The 27637-nt window shown below is 44.0% G+C and overlaps 1 protein-coding gene across 1 annotated transcript; it reads left to right on the forward strand.

The window, feature by feature from the left end:
* The first annotated feature begins 2081 nt into the window (after positions 1-2081).
* Positions 2082-27553, forward strand: LOC121537591 (glyceraldehyde-3-phosphate dehydrogenase). The gene is made up of 11 exons (XM_045212811.1): positions 2082-2140; positions 17437-17496; positions 23819-23915; positions 24128-24234; positions 25170-25260; positions 25557-25675; positions 25808-25889; positions 26064-26215; positions 26514-26676; positions 26878-26975; positions 27115-27553. Exons 2-11 carry the CDS (start codon positions 17468-17470, stop codon positions 27182-27184), a joined length of 1008 nt encoding a protein of 335 aa, XP_045068746.1. The 5' UTR covers positions 2082-2140; positions 17437-17467; the 3' UTR covers positions 27185-27553.
* The last annotated feature ends 84 nt before the right edge of the window (positions 27554-27637 follow it).

Genomic DNA, 27637 nt, shown 5'->3' on the forward strand with positions numbered 1-27637 from the left:
ACACATCTGCCACGCTGATCCTCTACACGGGGGCACCTCAGGGGTGCGTGCTCAGTCCCCTCATGTACTCCCTGTTCACCCATGACTGCATAGCCAGGCATGACTCCAACACCATCATTAAGTTTGCCGACGACACAACAGTGGTAGGCCTGATCACCGACAACGATGAGACAGCCTATAGGGAGGAGGTCAGAGACCTGGCCGTGTGGTGCCAGGATAACAACCTCTCCCTCAACGTGACCAAGACAAAGGAGATGATTGTGGACTACAGGGAAAAAAAAAGAGGACTGAGAACGGCCCCATTCTCATCGACAGGGGCTGTAGTGGAACAGGTTGAGAGCTTCAAGTTCCTTGGTGTCCACATCACCAACGAACTATCATGGTCCAAACACACCAAGACAGTCATGAAGAGGGCACGACAAAGCCTATTCCCCCTCAGGAGACTGAAAAGATTTGGCATGGGTCCTCAGATCCTCAAAAAGTTATACAGCTGCACCATCGAGAGCATCCTGACTGGTTGCATCACCGCCTGGTATGGCAACTGCTCGGCCTCCGACCGCAAGGCACTACAGAGGGTAGTGTGTATGTCCCAGTACATCACTGGGGCCAAGCTTCCTGCCATCCAGGACCTCTATACCAGGCGGTGTCAGAGGAAGGCCCTCAAAATTGTCAAAGACTCCAGCCACCCTAGTCATAGACTGTTCTCTCTGCTATCGCACGGCAAGCGGTACCGGAGCGCCAAGTCTATGTCCAAAAGGCTTCTCAACAGTTTCTACCCCCAAGCCATAAGACTCCTGAACAGCTAATCATGGCTACCCAGACTATTTGCACCCCCACCCCATCTTTTTACCCTGCTACTACTCTGTTAATTATTTATGCATAGTCACTTTAACTCTACCCACATGTACATATTAACTCAACTACCTCAACTATCCGGTGCCCCCGCACATTGACTCTGCACCGGTACCCCCCTGTATATAGCCTCCCTACTGTTATTTTATTTTACTTCCGCTCTTTTTTTCTCAACACTTTTTTGTTGTTGTTGTTTTATTTTACTTATTTTATTAAGAAATAAATGCATTGTTGGTTAAGGGCTGTAAGTAAGCATTTCACGGTAATGTCTACACCTGTTGTATTCGGCGCATGTGGCAAATAACATTTGATTTGATTTGATTTTGGTAGCATACCACCATAGCGGTTAAGAGCTTTGGGCCAGTAACCGAAAAGTCGCAGGTTCGAATCCCCGGGCCGGCAAGGTGGACAAATCTGCCGTTCTGCCCTTGAGCAAGGCAGTTAACCCCCAACAATATCTGTTCCCCGGGCGCCGATGACGTTGATGACGATTAAGGCAGAACTCGCACCTCTCTGATTCAGAGCGGTTGGGTTAAATGCGGAAGATACATTTCGGTTGAATGCATTCAGTTGTGCAACTGACTAGGTATCCCCCTTTCCATAAAATAATTATATATTTTCAATGTTTTTCCCCCAGAGATATTATTTTACACTGAGAAACTAGATTAGTTAAATTCGCTATTACATTGAGATCGTGTGTAAGTACAATGGATGGATGATGATTCACCACAATGTGGTCTCATACGCTTTTCGTCCATGGGGTTTCCACAGAAGTACGCATCATATCTCACGTAGCCCAGCAGCCCGACGCTCTGCAGAACACTAGCCCAGATAGTCACGTGCTGCAGCATATGGAATTTTAGAGCGTTCATTGATAAATGCAGTACTCTCAGATTTTTCCATAAAATTATGCAAATTAACGACTTTGCCATTATTGATCCGTTATAATGGTTATGGTTCTGTGTGTGAAAATAATATAAAATACTCATTTCGATTTCTGTCCATAAAAAAAAAATTGTAGCCTATTTTGATTATATTTCTAAATACTCTATTGATGCTTGGTTGGATGTATAGGGCATCATCAGCTTGTTGTATCCTCCCCTTCCGCCCTTGGGTTGGCAACCACCCCCCAGTTGCTCTATGGTTTCCATAGCAGCCGTGCCCCAGCAGAAGATCGTGTGACGTCATGTTTCCAGGGCGATTAGCCCAATGCACGTGTCACTGTCTGCTATAAATTCGGAAGTCTGTACGCTCAGCTTGCACAGACGCTGCAGCATCTCCCCTCAAGGTAGGCACGAACGACAAAGGAGTTAATGTACAGCAATAATTGTAATACTTATCGCTCTATATGTGTCTTCTTTGTGTTTAAGAATGCCGTTGTAATAGTGTAGCAGTAGCTACTTCTGAGCCTCTCCTTTCTCTTTAACATTACAAAGCCAGGAAATAAATGATGGAGGCGGGGAAAGGATGCGCCCATGGCATTGTGTAATAATTCGCGTTTCTGTACAACATAATTTCTGAAAATATGACGTGTAGTTTGCTAACTAATGCATAGCACATACACATCTTGTTTATTAAAACACGAGTTGAGCATTTAGCTGAGAACAACAAGATAATTCATTATTCATTCATTAGAAGGCAAAATGTGCAGAGGTTACGTGACACTGTAGCTCGAACGACGGTGCATTTTGCGGAAGACTGTTGAGAACGAATATTGTGGCTTCATGCAACATTTAGATTATGTCTTCATGCCATGAATAACCAGTTAATCCTTTTCCCAACATCTGAACCTAAATAGTTGTATCAAATGGTCGGTGTAAATCAAGAGTTCTGGCATGGATGACTGGACAGGAAATCCCAGAAATGTTGCTCTAGCTAGCTACGTGCCTCAGCACATACTCATGATGAATTCTTTTGATTGCGTCATAGCATTCTAGAACGTTACCGTCGCAATGATGAAAAATCGAAACAAATAAATGTAGCCAAATTAAGCCGAGCCCACTTTTTTAAGGAAGTGGATGTTGAATTATAATTGAGAGTTTTCATTTTGGGGGATGAGATTAATGATGATTGGAGATTAATTGTATGATTCCAGTGATGCTCTCTCTCTCTCTGAAGGGGGAAGCCATGGTGTGGTGTGTCGCATCAATGTGTACCGATTAGGTTACTCTGTCCGAATTGTAGCTAATTGTATTAGCTGCTAAAATATACTTGTGTGTATACTTTAATCAAGATGTCAACCGTTTGCAAAGACAGGAACAACAGGTTCCGGCTCGGTGTCACTATGGAGGATGGAGAGGCAGCCATCTCCAGATGATGGGCCTTTTTCATCACTGCGATGGTGAAGGTCGTATCATACTGTAAGGTCATTTTACAGACCTGGTCTATTGTCCAGGAGATGCCATAAAGATTGACTGATTCCCTGCTGCATTAGCTGCCTCGAGCATAAACCACTTATTATCAGATTCTGGATATAAAATGATTCCTCATCTACAAGGACAGAAAAATGACATGTTAGAATAGGTGAAATAATTATATATTTCAAAATGAAGTGATTTTAAAGTTAAAATGTATTCAGTGACCAATATGTAATGCATATCATCATCCTCATCATTAGTAAACTGCTCATTTATCTCGTTTGGCCTGCTTATATGCATGCACACTGTGTCAAGTATCCTTCTGGAAGATGAACTGCTAAGGGCATTGATTGCACATGCATAGGCCTAATGTAAACGAGCTGATGTACTGGTTTGGTCGTGTGATTATAAATAGGGCCTAGTCCTATTTTCCTGTTTTAGGCCTGAATGTGCCTGCAGCTGAGAGATTCTCTCTGACTCAATGGCCGTGTTCGAGAGCTTCGAAACCATGATGTATCATGGGAAAATTGAGACTGACTGATCTACAAATAATATTGAATAGTTATTTATGATGCAAGTTAATCAGCCAGTCTCGACTTTCCTATAAAGTGTGCTGCAATGTCGAACGCGGCCAGTCTCTTGCTGTGTAAAAAGAGGTGGTTCCCTCAAACTCTCTACTCCCTCTTTCTGACCTGCTCAATGCGCTTTCCTTTTTTTGGTATGCACTTACCATCACCTTGAGGTTACCATGGAGATATTTCCCCCACCATTATTTACACTACATGTGTGTGAAGAATCCTATCTGTGTGTTCTTTATACCTGTATTATTACAGTGTAAGGCTGTTGAATCAGTTTTATCTGTGAAAGGGAACATTCATTGTTCTTTACCTGCCTTATGTAGGTCAAGTTTTGTGCAGATCCGACTTGTATAGTGGTGAGAACTTGATAAGCACTGCTGATGCTGATGCAACATGCAGCCCATCACTAGCTGTGTAACTGCCTGGGTTAATAGTTAACCACACCTCCTGGCTCGACTAGGCTTGACTTTTTCTTTTGATATGTGCTGACTGAGAGTCCTCTCTTGATGCTGGGGTTAGAGATAGCTATCACTGCCCTAAAGATGACATCAGTAAATTATGACATAGATGTCATTGTGCGTTTCTCCCAAAAACATGCTTTTGACCATAAGTTAATTTTTTTATGTAATCACGTTACATGTTTCATAAATACAGATAAGGTTTGATACATTGATTTACTGAAAATAATATTCTAGATGTAGGGCTGCGTGAGACTTAATGCAGTTTATTTTCCAAAGGGGCGTGGCAGTCAGTGAGCAGGTTGAATGGTGAATACTGAACTGTGTTCAGTCTCTAGTCTCAGGGCCTGCCCCTCATGGCTCAGGTCTCACCAGTGGAAAACTACTGAGCTACAATCAATACAAGACATGCCTGGGAATGTAGAAAGTGCCAGTGAGAGGGTGAGTGTGTGAGGCAGCACGTTTTCATTCTCTCTCTCTCCTGTTAAGACAGCTTGTAGAGGTCAACGGAGGTTACGGTGTGTGTGTGCTCTTTCTCTCTCTCTCTCTCTCTCTCTCTCTCTCTCTCTCTCTCTCTCTCTCTCTCTCTCTCTCTCTCTATGCAAATGACAACACTGGTCATGGAAATTATACTATATTTATTGTTATTATTACATTGTAAATATCTATATATTATTACCTACAATTACTCAGCCAGCCTCTTGCATCATATTTGCCTGGTTGTGTGTCATTCTTCCTGTGTGCAGCACAGGAAATGGACGTGGTGGTATGACACAGCACTTCCTCAAAATGGCTCCCAGGCTCACCTCTGCTTACAGGAATGGTCTCCATCTGCCTCATCCCTCAACACAGCCACACGCTGGTTTTTGCTTTGTTTCTTGATTGCCAGCATTTTAATGAATACCGTAGTAAAAGGCCAACCCGCTCATAAACGCTTCCATATTGAGACGCTCCCACACTGCACCCACTTTATTTTTATCACATTGTCTGGGACATGTTCTGCCTGGGTGGGTATCTGTATGCCCCTGGTGGCGAATGACCTAGTTACTACAGGCACCCTGTTTTTTTTATCCCATTGTCTGGGAAATTTTCTGCCTGGGTGGGTATCTGTATGCCCCTGGTGGCGAATGACCTACTTACTACAGGCACCCTGTTTCTCCCCAGTAATTAGGTTGGTGCTGTAGCTGTGGACCAGTGCCCCTCTGGGTGAGTGGAGGGGTGGGCGGCTGCACCCCAACAGAGGAGTAGCCCCATAGCACTTGACTGATTGTCTAGACAGACTTGGAACAGACAACTACCATGGTGGATGTTTGAAACAAAGTAGTCATTATTGAATTATTGAGCTTTATTACCCCATGAATTTTTAATACCTTGCTATGAAATATTATTGGTATGATGGTCAATATACCTAGGGATGTGACGGTCATGTTATGGAATTTTGGATGGCGGTTATTGGTCAGCCAAATGACCGCGGTCACGTAATATCAAAAAGAAAATTACGGCGCACATTTTCTTCTCCGCTCCTGATTGCATGTGCTGCTGCTGCTGCAGGGTGGGGGGCATTTCCTAGGCAACCGAAGATTAGATTGCTACAGCATCTTGCTTGTTTCAGAAAGGAGCAACAAAGTTTAATCAAGTTGTAGAGTCAATGATACAGCAGAAACGGACTCAACCGCACAAATTCCTCTCTCCCGTTTTCAGTCAGCTGTTCTTTCCACACATCAAAAAATATAAATATATACAGTATATATATATTTTTAATGGTTATGATTTTATTTTCATGACGTCTTCATCCATAACCATCGGTTAAAACATTATTCAGTAATTGTGCCTGCCCTAAATATAACATGGCTCATGCTCACGCCTTTGCTTGAATGACACAATCACAAAAACTGCAGAAAAACATGGGCCTACTCTTTTCAGTGTTTGGGACCTGATCATGGGGTGTTGGTAAGCAGGCATGTGGTTAATTTTCACCTGGTGTTGTGTGACACTTTGCAGTAGAACAGGCAGATTGAGGTTGAGTCAGATGCAGAGGTGAATCCTATAGGCCTGTACGAACACAGTGGCCATTTGTCTGTGCTGGGCTTGAATAAGAGTCACCACCATGTTGCCAGCAGCCTGCGCCTGTTGAATTCCTCCACAGTTCAGCTCTTAATTGAGAGCCATTTGACATCTTGAGGCATCCAGAACACAAGTCCAGTATTGATTGGTCCACTCGACAAAGAATTCTATTTGTCAGCCCACTTGCGTACTCTGAGACCAAAAGAGGAGGGGTGGTGGTACTTTAGACAATAATACACACACAGGCACAATAACAGAACCCGCCAACATTTTCTTTTGAAGACCACAGCGGCCTTGAAGAGACAGGCGTGAGGCTTGTCTACTCTGTTTTTCTCAAGAAACAAAATGGAGGTGATAGAACTTGTGCAGTGGATTTGACCAGACTACAGCTGAAGGGGAGAGAGGGAAGGTGTGAACAGAATATAAAGGAGGAATGTGAGAACACGATACTAACATGGAGCCTTCTCTGACTGCCTCCCAGCCTGCTTGCCTGCATCACTAATTGCTGGGTCATTTTTTTATTTTTTTTTCACCTTTAACCAGGTAAGCCAGTTGAGAACAAGTTCTCATTTACAACTGCGACCTGGCCAAGATAAAGCAAAGCAGTGCGATAAAAACAACAACACAGAGTTACATATGGGGTAAAAATACATAAAGTCAAAAAATACAACAGAAAATATATATACAGTGTGTGCAAATGTAGCAAGTTATGGAGGTAAGGCAATAAATAGGCTATAGTGCAAAATAATTACAATTAGTATTAACACTGGAATGGTAGATGTGCAAGAGATGATGTGCAAATAGAGATACTGGGGTGCAAAATAGCTAAATAAATAACAATATAGGGATGAGGTAGTTGGGTGGGCTAATTTCAGATGGGCTGTGTACAGGTGCAGTGATCGGTAAGGTGCTCTGACAACTGATGCTTAAAGTTAGTGAGGGAGATAAGAGTCTCCAGCTTCAGAGATTTTTGCAATTCGTTCCAGTCATTGGCAGCAGAGAACTGGAAGGAATGGCGGCCAAAGGAGGTGTTGGCTTTGGGGATGACCAGTGAGATCTACCTGCTGGAGCGCAGACTACGGTTGGGTGCTGCTATGGTGACCAATGAGCTAAGATAAGGCGGGGATTTGCCTAGCAGTGATTTATAGATGGCCTGGAGCCAGTGGATTTGACGACGAACATGTAGTGAGGACCAGCCAACAAGAGCGTACAGGTCACAGTGGTGGGTAGTGTATGGGGCTTTGGAGACAAAACGGATGGCACTGTGATAGACTACATCCAATTTGCTGAGTAGAGTGTTAGAGGCTATTTTGTAAATGACATCGCCGAAGTCGAGGATCGGTAGGATAGTCAGTTTTACGAGGGTATGTTTGGCAGCATGAGTGAAGGAGGCTTTGTTGCGAAATAGGAAGCCGATTCTAGATTTAACTTTGGATTGGAGATTCTTAATGTGAGTCTGGAAGGAGAGTTTACCAGACACCTAGGTATTTGTAGTTGTCCACATACTCTAGGTCAGACCCGTCGAGAGTAGTGATTCTAGTCGGGTGGGCGGGTGCCAGCAGCGTTCGATTGAAGAGCATGCATTTAGTTTTACTAGTGTTTAAGAGCAGTTGGAGGCTACTGAAGGAGTGTTGTATGGCATTGAAGCTCGTTTGGAGGTTTGTTAACACAGTGTCCAATGAAGGGCCAGATGTATACAAAATGGTGTCGTCTGCGTAGAGGTGGATCTGAGAGTCACCAGCAGCAAGAGCGACATCATTGATATACACAGAGAAAAGAGTCGGCCCAAGAATTGAACCCTGTGGCACCCCCATAGAGACTGCCATAGGTCCAGACAACAGGCCCTCCGATTTGACACATTGAACTCTATCTGAGAAGTAGTTGGTGAACCAGGCGAGGCAGTCATTTGAGAAACCAAGGCTATTTAGTCTGCCAATAAGAATGCGGTGGTTGACAGAGTCGAAAGCCTTGGCCAGGTCGATGAAGACGGCTGCACAGTACTGTCTATTATCGATCGCGGTTATAATATCGTTTAGGACCTTGAGCGTGGCTGAAGTGCACCCATGACCAGCTCGGAAACCGGATTGCATAGCGGAGAAGGTACGGTGGGATTCGAAATGGTCGGTGATCTGTTTGTTAACTTGGCTTTCAAATACTTTCGAAAGGCAGGGCAGGATGGATATAGGTCTGTAACAGTTTGGATCTAGAGTGTCACCCCCTTTGAAGAGGGGGATGACCGTGGCAGCTTTCCAATCTCTGGGGATCTCAGACGTTACGAAAGAGAGGTTGAACAGGCTAGTAATAGGGGTTGTGACAATTTCGGCAGCTAGTTTTAGAAAGAAAGGGTCCAGATTGTCTAGCCCAGCTGATTTGTAGGGGTCCAGATTTTGCAGCTCTTTCAGAACATCAGCTGTCTGAATTTGTGTGAAGGAGAAGCGGGGGGGGCATGGGCAAGTTGCAGCGGAGGGTGCAGAGTTGGTGGCCGGGGTAGTGGTAGCCAGGTGGAAAGCATGGCCAGCCGTAGCAAAATGCTTGTTGAAATTCTCGATTATTGTAGATTTATCGGTGGTGATAGTGTTTCCTAGCCTCAGTGCAGTGGGCAGCTGGGAGGAAGTGCTCTTATTCTCCATGGACTTTACAGTGTCCCAAAACTTTTTGGAATTAGTGCTAAAGGATGCACATTTCTGTTTGAAAAAGTTAGCCTTTGCTTTCCTGACTGCTTGTGTATATTGGTTCCTAACTGAGAGGAAATTACTTTTAAAGAACAACCAGGCATCCTCTACTGATGGAATGAGATCTATATCCATCCAGGATACCTGGGCCAGGTCAATTAGGAAGGCCTGCTTGCTAAAGTGTTTTAGGGAGCGTTTACAGTGATGAGGGGTGGTCGTTTGACCGCGGACCCGTTACGGACGCAGGCAATAAGGCAGTGATCGCTGAGATCCTGGTTGAAGACAGCAGAGGTGTATTTAGAGGGTAAGTTAGTCAGGATGATATCTATGAGGGTACCCATGTTTATGGATTTAGGGTTGTACCTGGTAGGTTCGTTGATAGTTTGTGTGAGATTGAGGGCATCTAGTTTGGATTGTAGGATGGCCGGGGTGTTAAGCATATCCCAATTTAGGTCACCAATCAGTACGAACTCAGAGGATAAATGGGGGGCAATCAATTCACATATGGTGTCCAGGGCACAGCTGGGGGCTGAGGGGGGTCTGTAGCAAGTGGCAACAGTGAGAGACTTATTTCTGGAAAGGTGGATTTTTAGAAGTAGAAGCTCAAACTGTTTGGGCACAGACCTGGATAGTATGATACAGCTCTGCAGGCTATCTCTACAGTAGATTGCAACTCCACCCCCTTTGGCAGTTCTATCTAGACGGAAAATGTTATAGTTGGGGATGGAAATTTCAGAATTTTTGGTGGCCTTCCTAAGCCAGGATTCAGACACTGCTAGAACATCAGGGTTGGCGGAGTGTGCTAACGCAGTGAAAAACTCAAACTTAGGAAGTATACTTCTGATATTAACATGCAAGAAACCAAGGCTTTTGCGATTACAGAAGTCAACAAATGATAGCGCCTGGGGAGTAGGAGTGATACTGAGGGCTGCAGGGCCTGGGTTAGCCTCTACATCACCAGAGGAACAGAGGAGGACTAGAATAAGGATACGGCTAAAGGCTTTAAGAACTCGTCTTCTAGTGCGTTGGGTACATAGAATAAAGGGGGCAGATTTCCGGGCGTTGTAGAAAAGATTCAGGGCATTATGTACAGACAAGGATATGGAAGGATATGAGTACAGTGGAGGTAAACCTAAGCGTTGCGTAACAATGAAAGAGATGGCATCACTGGAGGCAATGATTGAGTCGGTCTCCGCGTGTATGGGGGGTGGGACAAAGGAGCTATCTAAGGCAGGTTTAGCTGGGCTGGGGGATCTACAGTGAAATAGTACAATTAGAAATAACCGAAACAGCAATAAGCAAACCATATTGACATGGGAGAGAGGCATAAAGCAATCACAGGTGTAATTTGAGAGAGCTAAGACAACAGCTGGTAATGACGACACAGTTTGGGCTGAGGCTAAACATAAACAGGATGCGGTACCGTAAAAAGGAACAGTCCAGCAGGCATCAGCTGTATAGCTGAGTTATCATAAGGTCCGGTGAACAGCAATAGGATAGTTCGGAGGTAGTTCGGGGGCTGCTAAAGCACTAGCGAGCAAGAGGCCACGGCTAGCGTGTGCTAGCGGGCCGGGGCTAGCAGATGGAATCTTCGTGGTCGACGTCGTAACGGGAAGCCTGTTGGAACCACATCAGACGATTTCGTCGGCAGACCAGTCGTGTAGGATCGGCGGGGCTCCGTGTCAACACTAGGTGGTCCCGTCCGGTTGACAGAGAGGTAGATAGCTGGGAGATGGGCCTAGCTCAGGATGATTAGCCAAACCACAACGTCCATTTTGTTGCAGCTAGCTGGTAGCGATGAATCCGGAGTTAAAGGTCCAGTGATTCAGTGATTCCGGCAGAAAAACTGATATGTTCTGGGTCGATAACGCGCTGTGCAGACAGAGCAGACTGGCCGGTAGAGTCCAGGCTAGAGCTGGCTGGTAGGTGGTGCAGGCCACGGACAATGGTGAAAAACTGCTAACGGTAGCTAATAGCAAGTAGCTAGTTAGCTGGCTACTCCCGTCTGGTAGACCGAGAGGTAGATAGCCGGGATATGGGCCTGGCTCTAGGCTAGCTCGAGGCTAACTGGTGCTTGCATCGGGGGCAGTGGTGATTAGCCAAACAGCAACATCCATTCGGTTGCGGCTACTAGTTGCGATCCTGTGATTAATGTCCAGTGATTAAATTATTCAGGCAGAAAAATCCAATGTTCTGGGTGAAATACCGCTAACTGTGGCTAATAGCAAGTAGCTAGTTAGCTGGCTAGCTAGTTTCAACTTGGGATTCTAGATAAAAGGTAAGTCAATAATAGAATCCGTTCCACATTGAGTGAGGCGGGTTGCAGGAAAGTATATTTGGTAGAAGGATGAAAAGTCTGATAGGGAAATATGTACGAAAAATACAAAAAAACAGGGTATTTACAGGCTATTTACAGACACACGACAAAAACAGGACTGCACTACTACGCCATCTTGGATTAAAGCAGACACTCTTATCCAGAGCAACTTACAGTTAGTGAGTGCATACATCTTTTTTTAAATATATATATTTTTTATACTGGCCCCCCGTGGGAATCAACCCCACAACCCTGCATGCTCTACCAACTGAGCTACATCCCTGCCGGCCAATCCCTCCCCTACCCTGGACGACGCTTAGCCAATTGTGCGCCGCCCCATGGGTCGCGGCCGGCTACAACAGAGCCTGGATTCGAACCAGGATCTCTAGTGGCACAGCTAGCACTGCAATATAGTGCCTTAGACCACTGCACAGCTAGCACTTCAATACAGTGCCTTAGACCACTGCACCACTCGGGCATACTGTGATGCCTGTGTGGCAAGGAGAATTGAAGATGGCCAGACAGTCTAACTTGATGACATATTTTTTATGTCCTTATCCAAACGTTCAATGTTACTGAAATATAATTTTACTGAATATATTAAATTGTAAATATCAAGCTCCAGACTGGTAGTTTCAATTCCCCACTGGTGCAGTGAATGGAGCTGAGGGACAGATGCTATTCATTGGGAGTCAGTGTGACTGCATTATGTGAGGAGGATTCACTGTGAGCTTGGCCCAGTTGGTTCATTATAGGCCAGTCAATCCAGGCAGCATACGCAATGCATTCTGGGGCTCTTTAAAAAGACCACAGACTGGAGGAACAAGCAGATTAGGATAAGCCAGCTGGGTTAGTTGTGGTGCAATGGGAGCCACACACAGGCATACAGGCACACACACACACACACACAACATACTCGCACAGATTATCAAATTGTCTAACGTTACACCAACCAGATGCAAGGGCAATCCTGTGTGTCCTTTCAAAGACTGCCCTAAATCCTACCTTGCTGCAGCACAGCAGTCTTACATGGAGGCCTGCAAGCTGTGGAGAGGGGAGTTGTGAGGAGTCCTAAGACTTATTGCTCATAGGAGGATACTACAGATCCTAAGCATATTCAGTAAGGTACTTGACTTGACCTTATGATACTAGTACAATTAAATATGTAGCTTGCAAAAGTATTCATCCCCCTTGGCATTTTTTTCCTATTTTTTTGCATTACAACCTGTAATTTAAATGGATTTTTATTTGGACTTCATGTAATGGACATACACAAAAGTGTCCAAATTGGTGAAGTGAAATGGAAAAAAAAACAACTTGTTTCAAAAAAGTAAATAACGGAAAAGTGGTGCCTGCATATGTATTCACCCCCTTTGCTATGAAGCCCCTAAATAAGATCTGGTGCAACCAATTACCTTCAGAAGTCACATAATTAGTTAGATTGCACACAGGTGGACTTTATTTAAGAGTCACATGATCTCAGTATATATACCCCTGTTCTGAAAGGCCCCAGAGTCTGCAACACCACTAAGCAAGGGGCACCACCAAGCAAGCGGCACCATGAAGACCAAGGAGCTCTCCAAACAGGTCAGGGAAAAAAGTTGTGGAGAAGTACAGATCAGGGTTGGGATATAAAAAAATATCAGAAACTTTGAACATCCCACGGAGCACCATTCAATCCATTATTTTAAAAAATGTAGAGAATATGGCACCACAACAAACCTGCCAAGAGAGGGCCGCCCACCAAAACTCACGGACCAGGCAAGGAGGGAATTAATCAGAGAGGCAACAAAGAGACCAAAGATAACCCTGAAGGAGCTGCAAAGCTCCACAGCGGAGATTAGAGTATCTGTCCATAGGATCACTTTAAGCCGTACACTCCACAGAGCTGAGCTTTACAGAAGCGTGGCCAGAAAAAAGCCATTGCTTAAAGAAAAAAATAAGCAAACACGTTTGGTGTTCGCCAAAAGGCATGTGGGAGACTCCCCAAACATATGGAAGAAGGTATTCTGGTCAGATGAGACTAAAATTGAGCTTTTTGGCCATCAAGGAAAACGCTATGTCTGGCGCAAACCCAACACCTCTCATCACCCCGAGAACACCATCCCCACAGTGAAGCATGGTGGTGGCAGCATCATGTTGTGGGGATGTTTTTCATCGGCAGGGACTGGGAAACTGGTCAGATTTGAAGGAATGATGGATGGCGCTAAATACAGGGAAATTCTTGAGGGAAACCTGTTTCAGTCTTCCAGAGATTTGAGACTGGGACAGAGGTTCACCTTCCAGCAGGACAATGACCCTAAGCATACTGCTAAAGCAACACTTGAGTGGTTTAAGGGGAAATATTTAAATGTCTTGGAATGGCCTAGTCATGGTGGTATGACTTAAAGATTGCTGTACACCAGCGGAACCCATCCAACTTGAAGGACCTGGAGCAGTTTTGCTTTGAAGAATGGTTAAAAATCCCAGTGGCTAGATGTGCCAAGCTTATAGAGACATACCTCAAGAGACTTGCAGCTGTAATTGCTGCAAAAGGTGGCTCTACAAAGTATTGACTTGGGGGGGTGAATAGTTATGCACGCTCAAATTTGCTGTTTTTGGCTTATTTCTTGTTTGTTTCACAATAAAAAATATTTTGCATCTTCAAAGTGGTAGGCATGTTGTGTAAATCAAATGATACAACCCCCCCCCAAAAAAATCAATTTTAATTCCAGGTTGTAAGGCAACAAAATAGGAAAAATGCCAAGAGGGGTGAATACTTTCGCAATCCACTGTATGTAGTTTTGCATAGCTTACTACACTTAGTTAACCAAGTAAATAAATAATATATTAAGGATATGTTGTATGTTGCTTTTGTATAACCCTCACGTTATAGCCTACACCCAGACAGTTTGTGTCACGATCATTTACGAACGAGAAGGACCAAGGCGTAGCGTGATAAGCATACATGTTTATTTAACGAATGAACACGCGACAAAACAACAAACGAAACGTAAAGTCCAAGGTAACACACAAACATACCTTACACGGAACAAGATCCCACAACTAACAGGTGCCAAACGGCTGCCTAAGTATGGTCCCCAATCAGAGACAACGAGCTACAGCTGCCTCTGATTGGGAACCACCACGGCCAATATAGATCTACACATTCTAGATCTAAAACATAGAAAACAAACTAGCAAACCCAACACAGAAGATACACACCCTGACTCAACAAATACAAGTCCTCAGAGTCAGGGCGTGACAGTTTGAAACGGGTGCTAGACATTAGACAACCAAGACAATCCGTTGGAAAAACCTAGGCCTATTTATAGCTATTTCGAGTTGATTGCCCAAAGTGTCGCTTCGATTGGTCTGAGGTGTTTTAGCCCCAAGGGCTTTGTCCCCACTAGTCTAGCCTAATGCCCAGAGAGTTCAGTACTAGTTCTGTTCCGTGTATGGATTGTTTCTGTGCATCCATTTCGATGACCCTCAGCTCAGAGTGGAAAAGGTAATGGATGATAACTGGCACTCCCTTCATATAGGGTCATGGCTAGAAGGGTTCCGGCTTTTGACTTTTTGCAGCATGTTAGGATAATTAACATAGCAGGTTAGGAGAATTAGGTTAAGGTTAGAAAAAGGGTTAGAGTTAGCAAAAATGCAAAAAACTATCTACTTTGTATGTTAATTTGACAAAAGCTGGATCCCTTCTAGACATGACCCAATATAGCCTATCTCTCCAGGGTTTTTATATCAGTATATCTGGTGTAGAGGTTATGGTGACCCCTTCACTTGTTGATAAGGTTACAAAAAGGCACTCAGGCTTTTTCAAGGACTAATTTTAGGCATAACATCCGCTCTTACAGTCAGTTGCTGATGTGTTAATAACCATGTAATTTCAGATTATAGTTTTATTTAGGTAAGGTTACAGCAAGGCTAGGCTATGGCCTAATCATTTATCCTAACTTGAGAGAAGAAACAAACCACATTTACCTTTCCTTTGAACTGGGCATAGTGATGGATTTTTTATAGACCTAAATGTTATTTTAGTCCTGTTAGATTGGACCTCATTGGACCTCCATGTGCAGCCAAAATCACTATCTGTCATCATGGCAGACTAGGACAAATCAATTGTCTCCTTTGTTGAAAAAAAAAAAAAAAAAAAAAAAGTTTGTTTTTCAGTTGAAATTGATTAATAATGGGTCTGTCATTTGCTTTATTGGTTTAAATGTCACCTATAAAGCAATACAGATTATGGTAAATATGATGCAGAGATAGATCTATAGCCTAGGGCTATGATTTGTTTATAACAACAGTGTTTCTACATTGATATTCACAAGAGTTTGCCACATCAATTTCCAACAAACGTTTTCATGGCTGCAAAATGAAAAAGCAGGAATTTCCTGATTGTTGCATCACTTTGTGATAGCCAAGTGTAGTAACTTACAGTTATGTGGTCCATCCTCCAACAGACCTGGCAGTGATGTTATTGGCCAACTGTATTTTGCAAGTCTTGCCTAAAAAATTTGTTAAAACCTCTCCCGACCTCAAAAACTGACCTTCAGCATTGCTAACCAACACTTTTTTGGCTAGGCTACATAATTTGGTTGAACATGTATCTTTGACTTGCTCAAACGGGTTGTAAAGACATAATTAAAGCCTTATTTTTATAGTCTCAGCTGTAATAAATTGCTTTCTAGTAACAGGAAGTGTCTCATATCTATCTTGTTCACACACATCTGCTTCCTGTGTCTCTGGCTAATGGTCATCTTTCCCCTTCCTACACACGTCTCTCTGTTTGACTCCTCACCCTCCCCAGTCCTTATAGGGCCGATGAGGTTATATACTTGACTATGTTCCAACCCTCCTTTCTCAGTAGCCTATCTCAGTGTTTCTAGAAACCTCCAAGCATGCTCATGCACTGCCACTCACTCTGTCAGAAATACCAAACATGCAGCAGCTTGCCCATAAAGTAATATGTATATGTCAGATTGGCACTGAAAACTAGACCCTACCCAAGGCTCATATTTATACATTTCCATGCAAGTTTTTATTTTTTTATTTTTTTGTCATTTAGCAGACACTCTTATTCAGAGCAACTTACAGGAGCAATGAGGGTTAAGTGCCTTGCTCAAGGGCACATCGACTGATTTTTCACCTAGTCGGCTCGGGGATTAGAACCAGCAACCTTTCGGTTACTAGCACAACGCTCTTAACCACTAAGCTACCTGCTCAGTTGAGCTGAGATAACAGATAAGCATGTCCGTGTCCAATATGGGACCATTGGAGAAGTCAAAGTAGACGAATAGCCTAGTCTCCTATTAAACCAGAAGGCTGTGTTTTATCGTTCCTTACACACCACAGCCTCTGTAAAGTAATAAGACTGGCCTGGCACCACAGGCCTGTAATACAGTGAGAGTTAACATTGCGGAGGAGAGGAGAGCTACTGATTTATGTCCCTTGCGGATTCAGACAGGCTAGAAGGGAGGAGCCTAGAACCCAGTGTTTGTTCCATACTGGGCTGGTTTCCCCTGGAGTCTACAGAAAGGAAGTCCTCTGAATAGGAAGTCTGGGCCTGTTGCTTCAGTTCCTCAACTCTCTGCCTGGCATGTTAAACAGGCCCAGAGACAATGGAGACTCCCATAGCCAAGTTAGAGACACAAATGTAGCCTACACATTTACATTACATTTTAGTCATTTAGCAGACGCTGGGCCAATTGTGCGCCGCCCCATGGGTCTCCCGGTCGCGGCCGGCTACGACAGAGCCTGGATTCGAACCAGGATCTCTAGTGGCACAGCTAGCGCTGCGATGCAGTGCCTTAGACCACTGCGCCACTACACCTCCCTCTCTCTTCCAGCACTAGGCCACCTAGTCCTGCACTACATAGCAGAACAAGTGTTTGACTGAGCTAACTGCTGTTACGTAACTCGACAGATTAAACTGTGGCACTACTTTCTCTGCTGTTATAGAAAAAAAGATTGATTGCAGATTCTAGGCACTGTGCTCTGCGGGAATAGACGGCCTGGGAAACTTCAGTGTTAGTTAGTCCTACCCTCTTTGTGAAAGCTGTACATTTGCAAGACTTTGCTGTTTCTACAGGGAGAGACGCTTTTGTTGCAATAAGCTTCCTAATGTTTTCTCATTTCTTCTTGTTTCAGGTTCACCACTACAACCCAATCAACAGCAACTATGTCAGACCTCTGTGTTGGAATCAACGGGTTAGCGTTACATTCACCTTTAATACACAAATTGTTGCATATTTATCAAAAACCGTGTTAAACACTGCCATTCAAAAAATGGGAAATGACCCATCATGTGCACCAACAAAGACATCCAGCCCCAGTTAACACTAGTTATGTAATAATAACAGGCTATGAAGCAATATAAAGGTGCAATGCAATTGCAAAACACACTGATAACTGAAGGCTCTATAGTGTAAATCGCATTTGGGAGCAGCAAACAATGAACACTGAACAGACATTGGTCGTCTTCCTCTGGGTATCAGTCGGCCCCCACAGAGCCTGTTGTTGTCATCAGGGGCCAGTTGCACCAGTTGGGCATAAAGTTGGTCTTAAATGCTAGTTCGGGCTTAGCTACGTCCAACGTTGGGATCAGAATTTACACCTGTTGCACCAACCAAAAATAAGACTAGTCGTAGTTAAGTCCGGTGTAAGCAGTGCGCGTTCATGAGATTTGATGCTTCATAATGATGGTTGCTAGGCAGCGCCCGTTACGAGGCTGTCACCATCCTCGTGACAGTTCTAAACTTTGCGAGGCATGTCCCATCTCTTCACAAAGCCCACCACTATGCATGCACGTTTTCTTAACCACATCTGGATGGGTCAATCAATAATTACTGTGGGAATGAATATCACTGAATGATGAAACTATTGGAAAAAAGTAGGCTAATGCCATTGAAGGTATTTATCATATTGTTGCTTACTGAAACTCCCAAAGTCATTCAACCATTTGAAATACTTTAAAGTAATAGCCGTGTGTGGTCAACTATAACTTCAGCACCATTATGATTGGGACCGCGCCATCGCACTGCTTTGAGACAAGCGTCGGGACTCGTCTTGATAAATCAATCAATGTCAGGTTTTTGTTTTCACTGAATCTCCATTGAGATATTTGGTGACAATTAGGCTGGGAAAATGTTAGCCAAGTTGAGGTGAGTGCTCATCTAACAGTGTTATCAGAACATTTTGCTAGCATGTTATGTAGCCTACACTAGCCTAGTATAACAGGTGGATTATTTAGCTCTTCACTGGCGTAGTAGCCTAGGCTATATCCCAATTAAAAGCCTTTGCCTTTTTTCTTTATTTTGTTCTAGGGGGTAGATCAGCTTTAATATTGCAGATAGATTGTAACTTCCATCAATGTAATTGTCTGCATCACTTCCAATCCCCCATATGTGTTTTTTTTCTCGCAAATATATATACAGTGGGGAGAACAAGTATTTGATACACTGCCGATTTTGCAGGTTTTCCTACTTACAAAGCATGTAGAGGTCTGTAATTTTTGATGACACCAGTGACTGTTCTGCTCAACTTGACCTTATTCAGAGATATTATTTGCGGTAATAATGGTCAGACCCTGTTCACTGTTCAGGTAGCACAGGAGACATCAGAAATTCTCCTAAAAATAGAGCAATGATGGAGGGGCTAGGCTGAAACAGGATGAAGACAGTAATAATCAATCACAGTTGGAAGGAGACAGAAGGGACCAGATATTAATCATCACACACAGATGGGCCTTGTTCAAATGAACATGACTCAGGAGGAGTGACAGAGGATATGGACACATACAGTAATAATCAAGGCCAGATGGAATGGCCTATCTACCTGAGAGGATAGATGAAGGCAGTAATAATCAAGGCCAGATGGAGTGGCCTATTTACCTGAGAGGAGGAAGGCAATAATAATCAAGGCCAGATGGAGTGGCCTATATACAGTGGGGAGAACAAGTATTTGATACACTGCCGATTTTGCAGGTTTTCCTACTTACAAAGCATGTAGAGGTCTGTAATTTTTTATCATAGGTACACTTCAACTGTGAGAGACGGAATCTAAAACAAAAATCCAGAAAATCACATTGTATGATTTTTAAGTAATTAATTTGCATTTTATTGCATGACATAAGTATTTGATCACCTACCAACTAGTAAGAATTCCGGCTCTCACAGACCTGTTAGTTTTTCTTTAAGAAGCCCTCCTGTTCTCCACTCATTACCTGTATTAACTGCACCTGTTTGAACTCGTTACCTGTATAAAATACACTTGTCCACACACTCAATCAAACGGACTCCAACCTCTCCACAATGGCCAAGACCAGAGAGCTGTGTAAGGACATCAGGGATACAATTGTAGACCTGCACAAGGCTGGGATGGGCTACAGGACAATAGGCAAGCAGCTTGGTGAGAAGGCAACAACTGTTGGCGCAATTATTAGAAAATGGAAGAAGTTCAAGATGACGGTCAATCACCCTCGGTCTGGGGCTCCATGCAAGATCTCACTTCGTGGGGCATCAATGATCATGAGGAAGGTGAGGGATCAGCCCAGAACTACACGGCAGGACCTGGTCAATGACCTGAAGAGAGCTGGGACCACAGTCTCAAAGAAAACCATTAGTAAGACACTACGCCGTCATGGATTAATATCCTGCAGCGCACGCAAGGTCCCCCTGCTCAAGCCAGCGCATGTCCAGGCCCCGTCTGAAGTTTGCCAATGACCATCTGGATGATCCAGAGGAGGAATGGGAGAAGGTCATGTGGTCTGATGAGACAAAAATAGAGTTTTTTGGTCTAAACTCCACTCGCTGTGTTTGGAGGAAGAAGAAGGATGAGTACAACCCCAAGAACACCATCCCAACCGTGATGCATGGAGGTGGAAACATCATTCTTTGGGGATGCTTTTCTGCAAAGGGGACAGGACGACTGCACCGTATTGAGGGGAGGATGGATGGGGCCATGTATCGCGAGATCTTGGCCAACAACCTCCTTCCCTCAGTAAGAGCATTGAAGATGGGTCGTGGCTGGGTCTTCCAGCATGACAACGACCCGAAACACACAGCCAGGGCAACTAAGGAGTGGCTCCGTAAGAAGCATCTCAAGGTCCTGGAGTGGCCTAGCCAGTCTCCAGACCTGAACCCAATAGAAAATCTTTGGAGGGAGCTGAAAGTCCGTATTGCCCCGAAACCTGAAGGATCTGGAGAAGGTCTGTATGGAGGAGTGGGCCAAAATCCCTGCTGCAGTGTGTGCAAACCTGGTCAAGACCTACAGGAAACGTATGATCTCTGTAATTGCAAACAAAGGTTTCTGTACCAAATATTAAGTTCTGCTTTTCTGATGTATCAAATACTTATGTCATGCAATAAAATGCAAATTAATTACTTAAAAATCATACAATGTGATTTTCTGGATTTTTGTTTTAGATTCCGTATCTCACAGTTGAAGTGTACCTATGATAAAAATTACAGACCTCTACATGCTATGTAAGTAGGAGAACCTGCAAAATCGGCAGTGTATCAAATACTTGTTCTCCCCACTGTATATATACACACATACATATATATACATACATATCCTTTAAAAAAAATATATTTCCCTTTATTAGTTTCCAACCCCTTCCCGCTTAGGCCTCTACTTCCAGTTTATACATACTATATACAGTCGTGGTAAAAAGTTTTGAGAATGACACAAGTATTGGTCATCACAAAGTTCGCTGCTTCAGTGTTATGAGATATCTTTGTCAGATGTTACTATGGTATACTGAAGTATAATTACAAGCATTCCATAAGTGTCAAAGGCTTTTTTGACAATTACATTAAGTTTATGCAAAGAGTCAATATTTGCAGTGTTGACCCTTCTTTTTCAAGACCTCTGCAATCCACCCTGGCATGCTGTCAATTAACTTCTGGGCCACATCCTGACTGATGGCAGCCCATTCTTGCATAATCAATGCTTGGAGTTTGTCCGAATTTGTGGGTTTTTGTTTGTCACCCGCCTCTTGAGGATCGACCACAAGTTCTCAATGGGATTAAGGTCTGGGGAGTTTCCTGGCCATGGACCCAAAATGTCGATGTTTTGTTCCCTGAACCACTTGGTTATCACTTTTGCCTTATGGCAAGGTGCTCCATCATGCTGTAAAAGGCATTGGTCGTCACCAAACTGTTCTTGGATGGTTGGGAGAAGTTGCTCTCCGAGGATGTGTTGGTACCATTCTTTATTCATGGCTGTGTTCTTAGGCAAAATTGTGAGTGAGCCCACTTCCTTGGCTGAGAAGCAACCCCACACATGAATGGTCTTAGGATGCTTTACTGTTGGCATGACACAGGACTGATGGTAGCGCTCACCTTGTCTTCTCTGGACAAGGTGTTTTCCGGATGCCCCAAACAATCGGAAAGGGGATTCATCAGAGAAAATGACTTTACCCCAGTCCTCAGCAGTCCAATCCTTGTACCTTTTGCAGAATATCAGTCTGTCCCTGATGTTTTTCCTGGAGAGAAGTGGCTGCCTCGCTGCCCTTCTTGACACCAGGCCATCCTCCAAAAGTCTTCGCCTCACTGTGCGTGCAGATGCACTCACACCTGTCTGCTGCCATTTCTGAGCAAGCTCTGCACTGGTGGTGCCCCGATCCCGCAGCTGAATCAACTTTAGGAGATGGTCCGGGCGCTTGCTGGACTTTCTTGGGCGCCCTGAAGCCTTCTTCACAACAATTGAACCTCTCTCCTTGAATTTCTTGATGATCCAATAAATGGTTGAACCTAAATCAATCTTACTAGCAGCAATATCCTTGCCTGTGAAGCCCTTTTTGTCCAAAGCAATGATGACGGCACGTGTTTCCTTGCAGGTAACCATGGTTAACAGAGGAAGAACAATGATTACAAGCACCGCCCTTCTTTTAAAGCTTCCAGTCTGTTATTCTAACTCAATCAGCATGACAGAGGGATCTCCAGCCTTGTCCTCGTCAACACTCTCACCTGTGTTAACGGGAGAATCACTGACATGATGGCAGCTGGTCCTTTTGTTGCAGGGCTGAAATGCAGTGGAAATGTTTTTTGGGGATTAAGTTCATTTTCATGGCAAAGAGGGACTTTGCAATTAATTGCAATTCATCTGATCACTCTTCATGACATTCTGGAGTATATGCAAATTGCCATCATCAAAACTGAGGCAGCACTTTGTGAAAATTAGTATTTGTGTCATTCTCAAAACTTTTGACCACGTCTGTACATTTCATGGACACAGTCAATTTTACAATAATTCAATTTAGTTTGTTTTTACTCCTGAACTTCCTCTACCCTCAACCTCTCCGATCATTTTAATGATGTCCATCCGGTTTGCTTCTATATGCCATATCTTTCTAACTGTGCTCTTTCACAAAAGCTCTCAACCTATAACGTATAGACTTATTATGAACACAGTATGCTTTACATTAGTTATCTTGTTGTTGTTAGTTGTTATAGTCCCATCCTTCAGCTCCATTCAACACCTCCCATCTATCTCTTAACACCATCCATATTGGATTTCTATTTGCCATATATTTTTCAACTGTACTGTGACCCTTCTATTCTCATTGTTTCTACAAATTGTAAAAGTATTATTATTACATTTTAGTCGACGCTCTTATCCAGAGCGACTTAGTGAGTGCATACATTTTCATACTGGCCCCCCGTGGGAATCGAACCCACAACCCTGGCGTTGCAAACGCCATGCTCTACCAACTGAGCTACACGGGACTGACTTCTCAGATCACCCAGAAGCCTTTGACTTGTCTGATAATCAATCAATGTGATTTTGTTTCACAGAATCTCCGTTGTATACAGTATTTGGTTATTTGATCTCTGGTTGGGCAAATAAGTGGAGGTGGCAGCTCATCTATTCGTTTGCTAATATCTGATCAGACACATTTAGCATGGTATGTAGCATAAATCAAGTGTATTATTGACGCATAGGCAACTCGGAAAGCCCACAGAGGCTGTGTAATATGAACACGACACTCACATCCTTTTGAAAATATAGATTGCTATTATTTTCTGTGCATATCATGAAAGAAGATCGTCCCAATTTTACACCGTAGGCCTGCTCCCTACTAGGCTTTGAATCTACGCCCAGGCATAGCTCATAGAAGGGCTTACTTTTTACGTCGGATGTAGAGTTACGACCCACTTACGGCCAACTGGTGCAACTGGCCCCAGAAGGTGTGGTGTTGAGGGGAGTCAGTGTTAGATGGGAAGAGGAGGACAGCACTGTTAACAGATAATGAGGATTACACTGTAAATTAGCACCCCAAGGAAAGCACACAAACACGCGTACAACACAGAGTCACACGGTCAAGTACACACATTTCTTCAGTCACACATCCACATGACGTGTAAATCCTAACTCAAACATGTTGATTTAGCATCATCTGGAATTTTTCACAACAGTCCCAATACACAGAGGCCGGACGAGGGAATTTTAGAATGTTTTTAGGGGAGCAATCCCATGTCGCCCTGTGTCTGGGTACTGAATCCACCCTTTCCCTCTCTCTGTCCAGATTTGGCCGTATCGGCCGCCTGGTCCTCAGGGCCTGCCTGCAGAAGGGAATCAAAGTTGTTGCCATCAACGATCCCTTCATTGACCTGCAGTACATGGTGAGCTGAGTCTCTTTCACAGTCCCTCAATCAACAGCCTTCATATAAAATGTCACCCTGCCATATTAAGCAGAGGAGGCCAGACCACACTACCTGTGTGCTTACGTGGTACTATTTACTGTAATAACACACCAACTACCCTGTTATGTGTAATGAACTGATAACCTTGCAATATCACCTTTGTTTTTCTCTAACATTCTCTTTCTCCACAGGTTTACATGTTCAAGTATGACTCCACCCACGGCCGTTACAAGGGTGAGGTGAGCATGGAGGACGGGAAGTTGATTGTGGACGACCACTCCATCTCCGTATTCCAGTGGTGAGTGATGACATCATCACGTGTGCTCATGCGCGCTTGCGTGTGTGTGCGAGGGCCACTGGAATGGCATTTCTGTATGTCTGAGTGAAGCTCCATTCTATGGGGCTAGGTTGATTTGGGATTGAGCATGTGTATGCCTCTTTCTCCCTGGCTCATAGAGTATTACCTCAGTGGTCTGTAATCCCTCTGGCCATTATCTCCTCAGTGTTGCTATAGGCCTTTTGAGGGCTGGCGCCACGCCACCTGTCTGCAAGGCCCAGCTCACAGTGATAACAATGAGGCTTAAAGGAAATATTCACCCATTTTGAATGTTACTGCTGTAGGATCTTAATTTGAGCCAGTTTGCTACAGCAGGAAAATAATCCTGCAGCAACAGGAAATGTGAATTTTAATTAATAGACATCTTTTGTAGGGGTTGATACATTTTACGTTAGGGCAAATCAAGTCTGAAATGTTGAAGTGGAAATTACTAACTTTAGAAGCCTTTTTAAACCTTGAATAGACTGCAAGTTTACATTTCCTGCTGTGCAGGATAATTCTCATCAACAAAAGTGATCAAATTAAGATCCTACATCTGTATATCGTATTTTTACATCGCTGAGCTATGTTTTATTGATCCCAGGGTAATTTCATGTTTTCGTGTGTATCTGAGCTATTGCCGTTCAAGCAGGCAGAAATAAATCCAGTATGGTGTTGCATCGAATGAAAGCAAGGGAATCGATAGAACATCGCTCAGATGCACAAATACGATATAACAATCAAAATGGGTGAATTTTTCCTTTAAGGAGGGAGGCAGAAGAGAGAGATAGACATGATGGGTATTTGGTCATGAGAGGAAAATAGTGATGTTTGATTATCTATCACTTTCGCATGCAGTTTTTTTTTCATGCAGTGAAATTAAAACTCTTCCCCTCTTACCTTTCTCTCTCCATTAGTATGAAGCCCCATGAGATCCCATGGGGTAAAGCTGGTGCCGATTACGTCGTTGAGTCCACTGGAGTCTTCCTCAGCATTGACAAGGCCTCTGTAAGTAGCAGTACCCAGACAGACAGACAGACAACACTGACACTCTTGTCCCCCCTCAAGCACTGATAACTATAGATCTCACCAAGGCCTTGCAGCAGCCAGATAAGTAACCCTAATGTACTTTGTCAAAATAAACCTATGAAACTCAAAAGACTTTATCAACATAGTCAATCAACAGTTCTCAGGTGTATTAGGACATGTCACTCAGATCCAGACACAAGCATTCAATATGATGTATTACATGTGCATGCAAGATTTGAGACTTTCTCAATGTGTTTTCTTTTCTGTTTCCACAGTCCCACATCCAGGGTGGTGCCAAGCGGGTGGTTGTGTCTGCCCCCTCCCCCGACGCCCCCATGTTCGTCATGGGAGTCAACGAGGACAAGTACGACCCCTCCAGCATGACCATCGTCAGGTGAGTCCCTTTATTCCTTACCAATACCTGCCTGATCAAAGGGAAAACTCTTCACAACAATATTCAAGAATAGTCCAACTTTATTAACGCTAGAATAATTGATTAAATGTAATTCTCTCTGGTCATCCACAGCAATGCATCTTGCACCACCAACTGCCTTGCCCCCCTGGCTAAGGTCATCCATGACAACTTCGGCATTGAGGAGGCCCTCATGGTAAGTGTCCTTCTTAGACTGTCTGTCCATGCATCTTCATGACCAGCATGCAGGGAGCATCTGCATGTCTTCTTGTCCTATGATCCATATTGACACATCCACTGAAACTATGGAACCAATGCTAATCTTTCCCTTCTTTTCTCTTCTCTCTTTCGCTCTGGTCGTCCTCTCAAGACCACAGTCCACGCCTACACCGCCACCCAGAAGACGGTGGACGGCCCCTCTGCCAAGGCATGGCGCGATGGCCGTGGTGCCCACCAGAACATCATCCCTGCCTCCACCGGAGCTGCCAAGGCTGTGGGCAAGGTCATCCCTGAGCTCAACGGGTCAGTACATGGAGTGTGTGTGTCACAGGAGGCTGGTTGGAATGAATGGAATAACATCAAACACATGGTTTCCATGTGGTTGATACCATTCCATTGACTCCATTCCAGCCATTATTATGAGCCGTCCTCCCCTCAGCAGCCTCATATGGTGGGTGTGTTTTGCATACATTTATGTGATTGTGCCTACTACTTATCAAAGATGCTGAATGCAGATGTGTGCTTGATGAAACAGGCTGCTTATATAAATGCGGATGTGAGCTCTCTCTCTCTCTCTCCCTCTCTCCCTCTCCTCTGTCAGCAAGCTGACTGGCATGGCCTTCCGTGTGCCCGTGGCTGATGTGTCGGTGGTGGACCTGACCTGCCGCCTGTCCCGGCCCGGCAGCTACGCTGAGATCAAGGAGGCTGTCAAGAAGGCCGCCGAAGGACCCATGAAGGGATACCTGGGATACACTGAGGACTCTGTAAGTTCATTACAAAATATGTATGTGTCAACATGAATGATGAGCAGCAGTGGCAATAGAGCTCAGTTTAACTGCCAATTGTATTATGTGTTATTAGCAAGTTGTAGTTAAAAAGCAGGGCTCCTAGATTACATAGATCTCTGTATACTGCAGGTGTTATGTTGGTGGGTTTCTCAGTGCTCATGTTTCCTGTCCCACCAGGTTGTGTCTTCTGACTTCATTGGAGACACCCACTCCTCCATCTTTGATGCTGGCGCCGGCATTTCCCTCAATGACAACTTCGTCAAACTCATTTCCTGGTAAGTTCCTCCCTTAGAGTAAATATTCAATAATTCTTCATTCTAATTATATGGTTCCTCCTCTGCTAATGGTGGACCCCTTTTTGGTTATTCTCAGCCCTCAACTAAACTATGACCCCATCTCTGTCTGTTTCCCCAGGTATGACAATGAGTTTGGCTACAGCCACCGTGTCGCCGACCTGTTGCTGTACATGCATTCCAAGGAGTAACTTTCCGGCTCCAGAAAGCTGGAATGGGACCACCCCCCTCTTTTACATGCACTCACACCCTCCATAACCAAGCCACAGTGTCACACCCTAGCACCCCCAGCCCTCCATCACTCTCTACAAGAAAAGTTAGTCTCTGTCGTAGGCTGTGTGTACGAGTATTTGTTTTTTCCTTTATGAAAAAGTCCCACTTTGAGACGGTTTTGACTTGACAGTATTTGTTTCTGTGTCTGCCCAGAGCATTGCCGTAGTTGTTTCCATACTGGCTGTTACCATGTAATATTGGTGTTAAATAATTATAGTTTAAGAGTCAAGTGAGAAAGACAAGCTATTGTAACTAAAAAAGTAATAAATCTGGAAAATCTTTAAGAATGTCGCTGTCTTGCCTTGTTGTTGATCATGTTTCCTGTTTGCCCAGTGTTATAAGAACATGTTTTCACACAATGACAAATAAGT

The sequence above is a fragment of the Coregonus clupeaformis genome, unplaced genomic scaffold (genome assembly GCF_020615455.1).
Source record: "Coregonus clupeaformis isolate EN_2021a unplaced genomic scaffold, ASM2061545v1 scaf0053, whole genome shotgun sequence".
In the NCBI taxonomy this organism is placed as follows: Eukaryota; Metazoa; Chordata; class Actinopteri; order Salmoniformes; family Salmonidae; genus Coregonus; species Coregonus clupeaformis.